General features: G+C 37.8%; 1 protein-coding gene across 1 annotated transcript; it reads left to right on the forward strand.

Moving 5' to 3' along the window:
• The first annotated feature begins 10,779 nt into the window (after positions 1-10,779).
• LOC136282994 (tachykinin-like peptides receptor 86C) lies at positions 10,780-12,480 on the forward strand. The gene is made up of 4 exons (XM_066171161.1): positions 10,780-10,793; positions 11,077-11,108; positions 11,193-11,440; positions 11,587-12,480. Exons 1-4 carry the CDS (start codon positions 10,780-10,782, stop codon positions 12,478-12,480), a joined length of 1,188 nt encoding a protein of 395 aa, XP_066027258.1.
• The last annotated feature ends 4,282 nt before the right edge of the window (positions 12,481-16,762 follow it).

Raw genomic sequence — 16,762 nt, forward strand, 5'->3', positions numbered from 1 at the left:
CAGTACATTTAGATACTACTTTTTATATTAATAGAATTACTCCCACTATAGAGAATTTTTCTTTGAATTGGGATATAGTTAGAGATGTTTTGAAGTCTATTAATCCAAACAAAGCAGTAGGCCCTGATAATATTTTTCCTAAAGATCTTAAATTGGCACAGGACTCTGCTATTCAGGGTCTGCTAGAGGTGTTCAAAAAAAGCATGGACTGTTGTAAGTTCCCTCAACAATGGAAGGAGTCATTAGTTACACCTGTTTTTAAGAAAGGGAACAGGCTGGATCCTAACAATTACCGACCTATATCCTTGCTTAGTACACCAGGAAAGCTTCTTGAGAAGGTAGTGTGTGACTCACTTGATGATCACATGTTATCCAATGGCATTCTCACAGATAGACAATGGGGATTTAGGAGGGGCTATTCAACGGAGAGCCTCCTCCTTCATCTCACTGAGTCCTGGGGGAGTGCCCTGGATAGAGGCCATAAGGTTGGAGTCTTATTCATTGATTTCCGCAAAGCTTTTGATTGTGTCAACCACAGTATTCTTACTGAGAAACTCAAGGCTGTTGGCTTGGCAGGTGATATGTGGAAATGGATCAATGACTATCTCTCCAACCGTGTACAAGGGACTAGTGTAAGTGGGTCTAGATCTGATAGAATCCCCATTAGAGCTGGGGTCCCTCAGGGATCCTTACTAGGACCAAGATTGTTTGCATCTTATGTTAATGACCTCCCTGAATCTATTACCAGTGGAGAAGTCTATATGTATGCTGATGACACAACAATATATGTAGTAGGGAATACTGTTGATGAAATAACAACAGGGTTACAGGCTGTTTTGGACCAGGTTAATTCCTGGTGTCTTAGTAACAGATTGATTCTACATGAAGGTAAATCCGAGGCAATGGTCTTAAGTACTACCCCCTTCATAGGTCCTTTGAAACAGCTGAAGTGGGGTATGGACACCATTCGGTATGTGTCCTCCACCAATTGCCTTGGGGTTACAATTGATGATAAACTCTCTTGGTCTCAGCATGTTGCATTGGCTAGATCTGCATTTAATGCCAAAGTTAAAATGTTGAGACGTATAAATTTCCTATGTACATCTATCTTGGAGACTTTTTACTATAGGATAGTTATACCAAGTGTTCTATATGGAATTGCAATTTGGGGGTCTGGATCCAAGCTTAAAGATCTAGAAATGATTCACATCAGGGCTGCCAGGCTAATTCATAAGATACCAAATAGTTTTGGGGATAATGATGTACTTTCTAAGGTTGGCTGGATGCCTTTAGAGTATTTTTATAAGCTACGTATCTTAACTATTACATATAATGCTTATTATAATTTAGGGTTGCGGGAAATTAATTGTTTGGTGACCAAGAACTCTAACAGTTATAACCTAAGGAAATCCCTGAATGTTGTACTTAATAGGCCCAAAACCGAATTGGGTCGTAGGTCCTTTGCTCATAGATCTGCAGTAGCATGGAATGCACTTCCCGATAATGTTAAAGATTCTCCAAATTTATCTATTTTTAAATATAACTTAAAACAATCCAAGCAAACTGTTATGAATATTAATTTTGAAAAGGGAGGTAATGTTATACAAAACATGAAACCAAATTTTCACTATTACTAAAACTTTATGGTTTACTTGATTTATTCAACTTATAAATTTTATCATATCTGTATTTTATATAATTATAGACTAATTAGTTTAGGCAGGTCCACATCAGCTGTAAAGTTGCGCAAATTTTAACCTGCGTTATCAAATAAAGTTATGTATGTATGTATGTATGGCAAATTAGAATAAACTCACGAACCAGTGCGCATTTTATCGTCCTTGGTACTTGTTACACTTCTTTTTGCTTTGCTTTCTGACTGGTCCAGTGCCAAAAATCCGCGTCCTTGGTCTATATTTTGGTAATGTAGATACAATTTGAAGTCTTCAACTCCACACAGACACAAACTCGTGGTTTTTATTCCAATCTAGTCATTTCTTCTTTTTTTTTCCATTTTACCTCAGTCTTTGCAGCAAGACGTAGAAACAAAAAAAACAATGGTGGAGCTTGACGCGCAAGAAAAAGTAAGTTGAATTTGCAGTTTGTATTTGCTCAATTGGTACTTTCGGCCTTGCTTGTTTTGTTTTGTTTTGTTTTCGTTTTAATTATTTAGGTATAGACAATAAAATGTTTCGTTCTCAGTTTTCTGGTATTAGAAACTGAGAAGCTCACTAATGTCAGTAAGATACTAGACGCAAAATTTTTTGTCCGAAGCTACAATTTACAGCATGTATTTTTTGTTTTTCTTTTTGATTCTTTAACTTCTGAAAATAACTGCACGAGAACTGGACACGAATGACGAACCCAATGGGGGTGGGGTGGGGTGAAGGATGCGAACATGAAGAACTTGTCTCCAGTCACTTTTATAAAGTTTGGCTTCCTAAATAAAGGGTCTCAGTTATGGAAAAGCAAAAATAATTTTTCTCTTTTTACTTCACAGTTGTCCAGATTGCGCCTGCAGCATGAAGAGAAAATAAAAAGTCTTATGCCGGCTTCTCTTCGAGAGGTAAATAAGTGCACTTCGTAATGAGACTCGAACATAACTCATCAGGAAATATCTGTTTGTTAGGTGGCTTTTAACCATCTCCACCCTAACACTAGAATACATATTCTCCACGCTGTTCCCTCAACATTTCCCAAAGTTCTGAAAAGAAGAAATTGGTCAACAATCAATAACTTCTTTAGTTGGTGATCAATTCCTTTTTTCTTGTAACCTTGATTTGTTGATATTGTACTGAAGGAGAAATTAGATGCTGGTCACCCCAAGGGGTTAAAGGGTTAAGTGATGTATTTCGAAGCTCTGCCACGACTGAATCTGATTTTTCTTAAGGGAGGAGTGTCGCTCAAGATGATTTCAATTCCAAGTAAATTTAACTCGGATTTGATCAATCAGATTTACCCAAAAGCATCTTGAATACAGACAAATTGTTTCTAGCTTTTCCAGTGGCTTTTAAATAAACTACATTTTATGAAGCCGATAAGATCATCATTAATGACTTTTAACAGTTTTGAGTCAAGTGAGTTGTGGAATAGCCCCTCATTAGGACCGTTCGTATTTCATTAATAATTTTACTATTTCGCCTGTAAAATTACCAGGACCTTGAGGACACCATTGAATCCCTTAGACAGCAGATCTCGGTGTTACAGTCCCGCACACGGGTGTTACAGGAAGAACTGGATACCAGAAACCAGTTCTCATCGTCTTTTAATGTATCATCGGTTCGTGACCAAGATGAATCATAGCAACTGCTGAAGGGACTCGTCGTGAAACAAAAGAGACCTGGAATTCGTTTTCTAACAAAGCAAAGTGTATTGTATGACAATGTTGTTTCTTCGTCTACACTATACCTACTAGAAGCGCTTTCCTTTTCTTTGACCATGCCTTTTTACGCGCAAATCTATCGCAAAAAGGCGAATTGTAATATATGTAAAGTGAATAACGAGTGATTTTACGACTGTATGAAATTAATGTAATTTAATCTATTTTATAAACCACTGCGTGAATGATGTCGTTGTTCTTTCGTGTTTTAATGTTTCAAGGTGTCAAACACTAGAAACCGAGCTTGACTCTTCCCCAATCTGCGCACTAGCCGATGATAGATGTTCCTTGCAAACTAACAACAATCAATCTCCTCTACTGACTACACATTAGTAAACATATGCTCCGTACAAATACCTTAAAGGATCGCTCTGACGAAGGGCTAACGCTCGAGACGTTAGCTCTTTTACCCTTTACGGTGGCTAATTTACGTTTACAACTCAGTTAGCACTAAATTACCTGCTATACTCTCCCACCGACGCAGCACCACAGTTTCTTTAGAAACTTACCCAAGCATAGTCTCAGTGAGGCTGCTCCTTAGGATGTAAGACTGCCGATATCACTAGAAATCACTCTTGACGACAAGCTTTGTCGTTAGAGCGAAGGGCTCTGACAAAGGCTAACGCTCGAAACGTCAGCTTTGAAACTCTTAAAGGTGGCCAGTTTACGTTATCAACCCACTTGATAATACCAAATTACCTTGTTATACTCTCCCACCGATGCAGCACCACAGTTTCTTTAAAAACTTATCCTCTTTATCTAAGATCACAAGGGCGACATCACTAAAGATTGGTGCCAGTTACGCTAAAAATTGGGCAGGGGATTTGCTAGTAAGGATTTATCCCCAGCTAAGGATCAACAAATCTGACATTCCAAACACGGTAAGTTATTATTACAAGAAACTATTGAATATTGATAACTCAAAATGTATCATTAGACACTATACAAAAAAAAAACGTTCACAAATACATAACCTCACCCAATTTGAAACCTCAAAAAACCTAATTACGTGAATAATACAACCGTATGGATATTAACAACTACCAGAGCTGAGCTACCGCTTACAACAAGTAAATGCTGTCATACGGATGCTAGAAAAATTTTTTTTTTAAAAGTGACCCAAAGGAAAAAATTTGGCTGGTAGTCTAGTTTGTAACAATTAAAAAGAAATTTGTCTAAAATCAATCGAAAGTGAGTTTTTTTTTCTGACTGTTATACTAGAGATCATTCAAATATAGTACCCGAATAACTAAAACCTCCGTGTTTGATTTAGTTCGATCGCCGAACACAGTCGCACTCAGTCCAGCGATTGTTTTAAAAGAAATTCGTCTAAAATCGATTGATAATGAGTTTTTTCGTTCTGTTACGCCGGAGATCATTGAAAAGGGTCATAACCGAGAAAAGTACTCAAATAACATTGAAATGGTTCGAATCTATCAATTTTGACTGGCGACGCGAGGAACGAATATCACTTTCAGAATTGGTCACGGTCAATTGGTGAGGATATATTAAAACAACCGTTGCACAGTTCTAACTCCGTTTTTGTGACACATCATCTCATATACAGCAGCACTTAGTCAAATTTGTAGGTCACGAAATAACCAAGGAATCCAATTTAGTTGAATAGCGAAGCGCATGTGTTTCCAACTTACCCTTGAGAAGAAGTGGATCTCTTGCCAGTCTTTCTCATTTGACGGAGCCAAATTACGTTGTCCATCTCCTACTTTTCATCTCCGACGCTTTCCTTATGTGATTTGTATTTTGCATTCTGCAATTTCGTCAAAGGGCGGTGACGCGGTCGATGCCATTTCGAAACTGCCTTAGTACGGAGTTGAACGTATAAGCTATAAGAGAGTCTGAATGAGGTTAACCGACTAGTGATAATGGCGAAAAATAGATCTCACTACCAACAAAACGAAAAAACAATTACCTAATGGCGACAAGTAAATACCAATTACTATTTTTATTCAGAAAGAAGAGCATTCTAGCTTAGGCGTAGAGGAGTGTCTGAATGGGGTTAATCGACTTACGACAAAGGCGAAAAATATAGCTGACTACCGACAAAACGCAAAAAAATTACCGATTAGCGACATGTAAATACTAACCGACAACTGATATAGTCCAACATTATTGATATTTGTATTCAGGAAAAAGAGCATTCAAGAACAAACGGCCATATTATGGGTATATTTTTGAAGGCAGATTTTAAAAGTTCATGTCTCTGTTTGCACTGAAAATTGCTCTGCCTTTCTCTTTCAAAAGCTTCTGCAATTTTCTTTCAAATGAAACTGTCAGTATTTTCATTGTGAAAAGGCTAAGATATTGTTGATAAATGTAGGAAATCGACTTTCGTTTTAGATATCGACCTTCAATCAACCTCTCAGATTAAAACAAACAAACAAACAAAGTTTTGCGAAAGGCTTGAAGTACTCTGGCTATGAAACTCTTAATCTAAAGAGTAAATAACTGAGAAGCGGTCTTACAACACGCTTCACACCGCAGAACAATGATAACATCTGTTAGCTGCTGTTCTCGCTTCATTTTCATTGCAGAAAAATTTTTTTATCTCTTTCATATTATCAGTCGCTGATGTTCATGTTCGTTTACTTATTTTACACGACCAAATATGTCACATCACGCCATCAAACTTTTATCGGCAAACAGCAGCCAATATACCGTGGGAAAAGGAAAGATAAAATTTATTCCTTTTTCGAACAGATGCCTTTGCATATATGTTCTTTTTTTTTCCTTTTTTTTATTCATTTATTCTTGTTGAGTTAATTCAGTTCGAAGCAGATGTTCATCAATAGATTGAGGATGTCGAAAGATAAATTATTCAAACTCTTCGGTCTACAGTCGACTCTCGCCCTTCGGACAACTCGATCGTTATTACGGACATCACGTCTTGGGGACAAGAGCCAGTCCCCTTGCGAAAGGCACAAAGAAATAACTGAAATAAACTCCCGTCAGTACGGACTCTCGCTATTACGAAAATGCGAACTCTTTTATGCTCCCAAGCGCAACGTTTTACTTATTTTTTCCTCTCGCTATAGCAGACACCTCGTCCCAAATCCTGGCTCACATAATATAAAGCGACATTACGATGAAGGAAAATAAAGAACCCATTTTTCAATTGAGTGCAAACTTGAGAATTTCCTGCTTACATCCGTATCTTTTTTCCGTTTCGTTAGAAACTTAATGCAGGCTCAGTAACATATTATTTCATATGTTCAGAGACAAACCGATATTTCTTTTCTCGCGTACCCCGCCATTTCGGACTCTCGCTTATGGACACTACATCTCCCCCCCGAGGGTGTTCGCAATAACGGAAGTGGACTGTAATATTAATTAAATCCATCAGGCTTGCTTTTCACAATCAATTAATCATTAACAGAAAAGTAAACCATTCAAGCTGGATACAGCTTTAAAGTTAAGTGTATCTCAGGTTTTTCAAAAAGCAACTTTTACAGTGTAGAGGAAGTGTCCAACGCTTATAAATACAAAGAAAGAAGACGGTAAAGGGTATTGACAAACTTGTGCACTTCTTCCAAAACATCTTTCCAGGTAACTTAAGATTATCAATAGCTGGCATATCTTGCTTTGCTAAAATACTGGATTCACTTTCCTCTTTAAGCCCCTGTAGAATTTTTGCGCAAAAGCTGCAGCTTTGAATGATCTTGAAATGTAGGAGAAATAGTTCGATTCAATTTTTTTACCGACGTAATTTTACTGTGGAAAGGGTAGGACATCTTAACAACAATCAACAATTATTATCACAGTTGGTGAAGTTTAAGGCTTTAAAAGCAATCTGAGAAGCATGCGGAGGCGAAAGCTGGTAAGTGGCAAGTGAGATAGAAAGTTAACAGAGGGCTCGAATTGTCAGAGTAAAATGTTTCGAGACTTCGGTTGTTTCTCTAAACTTCGCTCCATATCATGATATGAGAAGCGACAACAAGGGACTTTCCTTTGAAATAGATCTTGACTATGTCATTCTTTAGTCTGTCCACCGCTGTATGTTTCGTTTCAGTCAACTAAGCGAGAGGCCCAAAGTGAGCGCGCGATGGTCTGTAATAAAACATAAGTCTGTGAACTAATTAGTCGAGCTTCTGATAATTCATACCATGAGAGTCGCACAAACATATGAAACATGTTTCTAAACCTAGGAAAATGCCCTACACCGCTTTAAATTCTGTTATTCTGTTATATCTAATTGACTTAAAAAAAAAGCAAGTCTGTCCAGAGTGAATTTTGCATTCTCGGTTGCGCCAAAGACCATTCTTTGCAGGCGGAACCGCATGGGTTGAAAACCCCGAGGCTCCACAACTATTGACGGTTGATGGTTAATTTTTTTGGCCGATTTTGACGGTTGACAGATAATTTTTAAGCCTTATGACGATTGAAATTAAATTTCAGAGCCTTTGATGGTTAACAATTATAAGAAGATATCTTTCCCTGAGTAAACAATGTATAATGAATGTTATGTTAGTATCCTACGCACCTTTAGGATTCCCTTTCATTGAAATGTTACGTAAGTATCTCGCACACTTTCTGAATCCTCATTCATTCGATTGGAATTTTACTGTTTCCCTTACTTTTAGTATTTTTAGCACGGATTAAAAAGGTCTTTGCTTTGGAAGGAATCATTTATATGCTTACGAAAACTCCCATTGATGCGTTTAACGATAAAAGCTATCGACAGGTTTCGAGACATGATCTAAGCGTGATCTCAGTTCTTGTCGAACGGCAGTAGTGGTGCGTAGTTCAGTGTGCAAAGACAAGTATCAACTCATTAGCTTATTTACTTATTAAAATGATTTCAAACTGCCGGTTTTATAGGAGAAAATCAGACGGTGAGAGTGAAACTGAGCATCTTTGAAAATCTGAAGACTAGCTTACCGTTCCAAAGATTCTTTCAGATCTAAAACTGTTGGTAGCGACCGGCTAAAATAGAGAGCTTCTTTAGGCCGTTTAAATGTTGATATTCATTTGCATTTTGATGGTTGACAGTAAAAATACATCCTTTCTGACGGCTGACAGGTAAATTTTGAGCCCCATAACGGCTGATGGTTAAAACTCATTAAGACTGTCTCTCATTGCAGCGGCTGTTTTATAATTAAAACAACTTTTATTCCTACAAGTTTTTTAATTTTCCGGAAGGTTTTCCGACCCGACTGATTTTACAAAATGAACCAAACTTAGAACAGGTTAGAATCGTAAAAGTGCACAAGATACTAACCTAACATTCATTATTTATTGATTACGTATAAAAATATATCTTCCTAATAAATGTCAACCGTCAAAGGCCCTGACATTCAATCGTCAACTGTCAAACCTAAAAAGAAATTATCCGCCAACCGTCAAAGCTATCTCCCATTAAGATCCTCTTTCGAGGAGAACGGAGGATAGATCAGTCGTGGCTCACCCGGTATAAAAGCGGCGGGGGGGTGGGGGGGGGGAGCAATAGAAAATTGACTACCAACTGAGGGGAGAATGCTAAGAACATTACAGAGACTTAGGGGGAATCAGGATAATTCTCTCCTGGGTAACAGCCGGTTTCGCTACTTGTCGAGTTCGCTACATGTTCGCTACTAACATGCCGAATTCGCTGCTTAGTTCATCCTACCATTCTATCATTCTACTTCCACGACATTTTAGAACCAACTTCTTTTTTTAAAGAAATGTGCCTTATTCAACCCGAAATGGGCGCCATGTTTTAACATATTATCGTGAAATGAAACAGCGGCATTAACAAGAGAGAGAAAGCACAAACCAGTAAAGAAGAGTCAAAATTATTAATTTTACAGCATTTTCTTTATTATTAAACTATATATTTCAGAGTCTATATGCATGCTTAAAAGATTTCTACTCAGAGTAATGTAAACGAATTGAATCCAGGGGTACCGAATTTAGGCGAGAACACAGCACTTGAAGAGCGTATTACGTAACTTTTGATTATCATATATGTGAGAGATTATTCAGCGTTAATTGATTTCCGGTTGATTTTTTGCGATAAGTGACAGATGATTGAACAATAGGATCATATTATATATTTAAAATGAGAGAGACCAGAGCGTGAGACAGAGAACGGTGAGACGAGAGAGAGGGAGGTTAAGTTGATTTTATAAAATAAAACGTGAAGTTTCGGAACATAGCAGATTCTTTAGTCTCATTTCCGACAATAAAATCTTACTTTGATTACAATGATTATATAAAATCCTAAATCCTACTAAACTAGGCATTGAAACCTAGGCTATCTATGCACGCTATAAAAGCTGTTTACTTAATTCACTTATTATTAGGAAAATATCGTAGAAAAACTACGGTTTCTGGCAATTCATCGGAGGTTCCATGATGGATGATTCGTCTTGAATGGCAACATCACCATTTTAAAACAAAAATAAGAGATTATTTAGAGGTGTGTTAAACAGAAAAGTCATCTACCATTAAAGTTTACCATTAAAGAAGACACAGGCTAATAAAACTTTTCACTGAGAATGCTCATGGTAAGTTTTAGCGATGGATTATACAGTAAACTGAGTACAGTTATCTTTGTGAAAATCGAGCTCCGATGAGTATTACATTTAAAAACGGCAACTTTCTACTATCAGGGAGATTATAAATCGTCGACTGGAATGAATCGCTTTGAGTCGAACGAGGGTTGGACTCTGACGACTCAAGAATTTCGGCTGACGCATTTAGTCATAGATATTCTGTAACTCTCAACTGACCTCTAAAAACGGCAATCACGCAGGTAGAAGTATAAATTACTGATATTGCTAGTGGATTTATGTTTAAAAGAGAAATTAAAACTGTGAATTAACAGAGGCAGCGAATTCAGCATGTTAGTGGCGAACTCCAACGTAGCGAACTCGACGAGTAGCAAAACCAGCATAAAGCCTCTCGTGACACAACCAAAATCCTTCAGCATCCCCCCCTCCTCCCCCTCCCCGGCGATAATTAATGATCGGCTCCTAAAATAGATAGGATTATTTTCTTCATTCTACGGTTCTGTGAAAAGATGTAATGGCCAAAAGTGTTCATCAATGAATCAAAAAACAGTTGGAAACAATTCACTGCAATTGCTGAGTACGAAGAACGAGAACCACCTTATCTTACCTTGTATAACTGATTTTGAGGTTAAAGAAATATGCTTTACTTTGCACCGTTAATTCGTGGTTAAAATTATGTTTTTGGATTAATTTGTAACATTATTCTCAGCTTTGTTTCAGGTTTAAACCACAGTAAAACGACGCTTAAAACTTTCGATCACTCAGTGAATGGCAATGAGTGGCATGATGGCGGTAAATAATTCTTCTATTGCAGGTACGTTTTCATGTCTTATAGGTCTGAAGATATTTGTTTTTGTACATTTTGGATGAACAAGAATTCGTAGTGTTACCATGGCTGCCTCTGTGTGAGTCGAAGTCAACATAAGTGAGGTGATTTTAGCAATACGTGGGCAACGCCATCTGGTACAAACCGCGTGGTATTAGTAGGTCAATCAGATAAGCAGGCGTGAGTTATACGAAGGAAGTAAGGAGTCACAGATGTCTCTCTACCCTCAGGCGCTGTTATTAAGGAACTCGATAACATCGGATGAGAGGTTTTCTCCTAAAATTAGGCAAAAGGAAGGGCGGGGGGGGGGGGTGCAAACTGGGGAGAAATCTATAAACCTTTCTGCTTTCCTCTTTTATTAGGCAGCGTCATTATTTAGGCTTGGCTAGGTTAAGTCAGCTTCTTACCACATTATCTGTTAGAAAAATAATAGAAATCTCAAAGTCAAAGGCGATTTATTTTTCCTTTCTTTTCTCAGGTGTGGCAAACTTGAATTCATCAGTTGTCAACGGTTACTTTCCTGTGAGCGCTACTGTATGGATAACTGTAGCATATGTGGTTATCTTCGTCTTCGGCTTCTTTGGTAACATCTGTATCATTTACATTGTGGTTTCTCGTAAACAGATGAGGACCAAATTCAATTTCTTAGTTGTAAATATGGCAGTTGGAGATCTACTTGTTTCTCTCTTCGTTATGCCGTTTGAGTTGAGAGACAATTTTCCAATTGTTAAGGGTTAATTCATTGTTTAGTTTTGTTATGCGAAAAGCTCTCACTCACTCTTAGCAGTATAACGCATTTTTTATTTCCCACGCTATTAGGTCGTGTTGTCATTGGAAAACCTATCTTGAGTAGTACCTCCTTGTCTTTCTAGGTGAAACTTCTTTACATTGGCCTGGCATGGATCTCAGAGGCGGTGGGAAAAGTCACGTGCAAGCTTTTTAGTTTCCTGAGGAACTTGTTAATCGCTGTCAGCATCGTAACACTTGTCTTCATTACAGTGGATCGTTACTTCGCCATTCTTCATCCACTTCGAGATATGCGTCTCATTCGAAACACAAAACTGGTCACTGCTGTGATATGGATCTTGTCTTGCCTGTATTTCTTGCTTTATCTCTTGGTCTTTGACGTTGTAAAGAGTGCTGATGGCTTTCATTGGGAGTGCAGAACGGTTTGGAATTTCTTTTCCTCAGACAGACGTGTCCAGGTTTCTATCGCCAGGGCCTATTTCATGACCATGTTCTTGATACTGTATTTGGTTCCTCTTGTTTTCATCGCATGGGTTCATGTTCTTATTGGTCGACATGTTCGTTCACGCCAGATCCTAGGGGAGCCGACAGCCCATCAGAGACACCAAAATGAACTGTCCAAGCGCAAGGTACTACGCCTGATCATCATCGTGGTGGTGACGTTTGCGCTGTGTTGGTTGCCAGCTCACATCCAGCATTTACTCATTTTCTATTTTGCTAACACTTATAAGGCTTTGCTCAAAGTTGAACGCCTGAATTCCGTTTTATATTTTCTAGCACACGCCAATAGTGCCATAAACCCTTGCCTGCTTATTGGTTTAAACCAAAGATTCAACAATGAATTCAGGGGATTTCTCAGATGTCTTTTTTACCGAAATCTCGTTCTCACGAGAAGAAGCATTGGCACAGAACCATCCGTTGTTCTAACTCGCATACGGAAGACTGTACGTCAATGTAGTAACACTGTTATTCCTCTTCGTATTCAACAGTGTCCACGGTCTCAGAGCTGTACGTTTTGAATTTTTTTTGCCATGAGTTAGACAACACGATAAAAACCTACCAAAACCATTGAGATTGATATTTTACAAATTTAACCATCGCCGATCTGTCCTCAGTAGTGCTTGTATTGTTCAACAAATGAAACAAAAAGCGTCATAAATGATAAGCCAATTAAACCAGGAAAAAAGTTGCATAGAAAAATTTCTTGATATGTGCGGAAATCTTCATTTACTTGGTAGGGGGTTAATGGACCATATTCGACCAGTGTGCTTTGTGCGCAGTTGTTCCTGTTATCATACGGGGACTCCTCACTACTTCTCAGAAACCGTGCTTACCTGAGTGGCCGTAGCGCTTGCCAATATTTTCATGGCAAAAATAGAACAAGGTATTATCAACCAGAGCACAACTAAACCGTCGGTTTGGAAGAGGTATAATGACTACGTTTCTGTCTGTGGAAATCTTCTGTGTCTTCTGTCACGGTGGCCATAACAGACATCATAGCGACCTGATTAACTCACGGCCGTTAGTTAAGGTGAGTACGAGTGTGCTCTAATATTTGAAACAATACCCTTATGCCGCACGCAAGATAGTTAAAGATTTCTCTCACAACAATGTTTGATTTAAAAAAAAAACCGCAAAATTAATCGTAATTGCCGTAAAAGGGGAACATCGAAGCTTATTAAAACAAATCAATTGAGAAAAAAAAAACATGCCTTTAACTGACATCATAATGATAGCAACCCTACGGGCACACCCCTCTTCTCCTCAAAACCACCCTAAAACGCAACCAATCTAAATCAGGACTCCAGGAAAAATACTGCTCGAAGCTAACCCTGAAGTTTGTACTTCGCGGTGGCGACTTACTTAGTTGTTCTTAGTGATTTTAACGAGGCGATCGCGATGGATGATTAAATACGAATTTTAAAAGAAGCAGTATCTCTAAAAGTGGTGCGTTGCATTGCTGTTAGAACAATCTACTTCTTTCAAACTGTGCCCATGAATCTGTCTGAGTCTGAAAGTAATCGAGACCACCTTGGTTTTTGAAAATTTTTCAAAATAAATTTTTTCCGAGCGAAAATCGCCTCAGTCCTCAAAGGCCCAATTCGAACAGCGCCGATCATCAAATGTGGCACAAACTACCATGGTCGTCTTTTCACAAACTCTGGTTTGATAAATTTTTTTCCTTCCCATATTTAGCTGGATAAATTCTTTAGGACAACAAAGTACATAAGTTTGGCCTTTTTTAAACGATTTTTTCCGCTGAAAATTATTTTTCAGTTTGACACCTACTTTGATTCTGCCACCATGACCAAATGTTATGTAAATATGCAGCTTTCAATCTCGGCTCAGCACAAATGTCCAACTTCTTTCCCGTGACATTTTCATTCAGACAAGCAGATATAAGGTAGAGGATTATTCATGCTAATTGCAAAATAAGTGTACTCATCTTGCTGCTCTTATGGATAATTTTTTCCAAAAAAGGGTGTTGATTTGATTAAGAAACTTGGTGTAGTTCTTTGAGGTGCATTAAATTAAAAAAGGGCTTTCTGCAAATCAAGAAAAAATCGCCGAAAAAATAAAAGTTGCTGCAATGATAAAGTTCTGTGCATAAAAGAAAAAAAAATACTCCGAGCATAAAATATGATTTCATTCGTATCCATAAAATTTGCTGCGGAATCTGGACCGTACCACGATGTGGGAAACCACTCTTCTTGGGGGTAAAAATGCCCGCTTGAGGCCAAATTTTGTCACAAGTGCGGCTATAGTTGGAACATAACGTCATCAAGAGTGCAGCTGGTGTCGATATAAACTCAAAGAAAGATGAAAATGGTGGTATTGCAAGCGCCACATGTACTGGGTAGAGGAACCTCAGAATTGTGAAATTTTACTTCCAAAGGATGCCCTTTAGCGCTGGCGAAAATGCGAAAGTTCACTCTAGATTGGCTTACTTCTTATAGTTTATTAGATATAATAGAAAAATAGAATTGAAAGCGGTGTACGGGTTTAAAAACGTTTTTTACGTGTTGCCGCCTGCGACTTTTATAAGTGTGATTGGACTGTTCAACTCACAGACTTCTGTTTATCATGCGCTCACTTTACGCTTCCACGCTTAGTTGACTAATTTAAACATACAGCTTCAGACAAACCAAAGAACGACACCATCAAGATCTATTTCAAGTAAAAGTCCCTTGTTTTCGCCTCTCGTTTCATGATATGAAGGGAACTGGCTCGACACAACTCAAGACTCTAAACATTTAGTTAACTTCGTCTGTTATAACGAGAGCACTTTATCAACTTTCTCTCTCATCTGTTGCCTCCCAGCTGTCACCTCTGAGAAGCTATTAGAGCCTCGAGCTTCAGCAAAGTAGCAAAGTAGTAGTAGAAGAGAGTGCAAAGTGATACCTTTATGTAAGTTTGATTGAAAGTATATATGTATTAAAATGAGAGCCTGGTATGTATACTGAAAATGTAACTCCGCATTTTTCAGAGATGTCCAACCATTCCACAGTAAAATTGCGTCAGTACAAAATTTGAATGATTTTTGCGATATTTTAAGATTATTATAATCTACAACAATTGTATAAAAAATTTTGTAAATGATTAAAGAGGAAAAAGGAATTCAGTATTAAAGCAAAACAAAATAAGCCATTTATTACTAATCTTCCGTCACCTGGAAAGATGTTCTTGGAAAAACTGCGCATGCACTAGTTTGGGAATACTATTTACGGCTTCTTTCTCTTCATTTAAAGGTGTTCGACATTTCATCTACATTGTTGGAGTTGCTTTCTGAAAAGCCTTAAGTTCTGCGCTCTTGGGGTTAAAGCTGTATCATGCATGAATGGCTGACTTTTCCTGTAGATTACTGATTATAAAAAGGATGATTAATGGACGCACATACAAATTGCTGATAAATTTAGTAGTAGGCTGAAGAGTTTGAATTATTTAGGTTTCGACATCCTCAATCTATTTATGGTCGCGCGACAAACCAAAAAAAGTAAAAAGCCTTCACACTTTTGCGAGAGCTGGCTCGTAACCACATGAAAGTGATTCAGCAATAACGAGAAACATATTTGCCTGCACCTGGGTGTACAGAGCAAACAAAGCACTTATGACGATATTCAACGATAAGAATGACCGGAAGCCTACGTAAATATGACCAGAACTTCTGGTTATATGAGCAAAACTACAGAAATATTTTCACCCACTCTGACCAATTTGCAGTGATAAAGACTTTGTATATCGACCAACTGTCTCAATCAATCAATTTTTTTTTTTAAATTTTTATTGTTACATGCGCTTAGTCTATGACCTCATATCATGTCGAGGAATTCCGCTGCTACAAGACACTTAAAATAAAGCAAAAACTACCTCTGAGAAGAGCAAACCATACTGTTGTTGAAGTCCTAAATGTAATAACTTTCCTAAATGTAATAACATTTGGTCCTAAATGTAATGAAGTCCTAAATATAATAACATTTAGTCCTAAATGTAATAACATTTAGTCCTAAATGTAATAACATTTAGTCCTAAATGTAATAAGCCTCCAATGCAATCGTTTAACTCCTTCAGTGCATTGTTGTTATGGCGGACATCCATAATGAGTTGTAAAAGCGACAGCTGTTGCACCAAAAACCGCTGACCAGTATACATGTCACATTGCGGGCTCGCTGATATAAACCAGCGTCTTTCTACTTGCTAGACATAAGAAATATCAGCAGTCGAAGTATGGTCCTTAAAGCGGTCTATTGATCGAGTTGAAAAAAATCATTTCCAGCCGAAAGTGGGCTAGTGCTTGGCTGGAAGCTCAATAGGATGGAATCGATTGGTACGTATTGATTAAGACTTTTTTTGACAAGAAATTGACTACAATTGATGATGAACTAGCATGCCATTGTTGATGTTATCGTTCGTGTTAAAGTCATTAGTAGTGATGCACCATTTTAGAGCAGTTTGAATGATTTCGCTGTGTCACATGTTAATCCAAAAGAAAATTATTATTATCAGTAGTGTTACTGAAATTTTGCACATCATTGTTATTCAGTGTCAATTGATTTTAATGAAGCATTTGGGTTGATTTTTAAGACTGACTATCCTGATTTATTCAATTTTGAATCTGGGATATTGCATCTCTAGCCCTCTATGGCTTTACTCCACCTCAGAAATCAGTTCATGTACCATATAACTAAATGGAAACTGTTGAGCTTTCTTCTTCATTCATCTATTTATCTATTCATTTTCTCCCCTCACGGCGGGGAGAAGAGATGACGATAAAAAATGAAATATAAACTTGAGATCAACTGT

This window comes from Pocillopora verrucosa, chromosome 8 (genome assembly GCF_036669915.1).
Source record: "Pocillopora verrucosa isolate sample1 chromosome 8, ASM3666991v2, whole genome shotgun sequence".
NCBI lineage: Eukaryota > Metazoa > Cnidaria > Anthozoa > Scleractinia > Pocilloporidae > Pocillopora > Pocillopora verrucosa.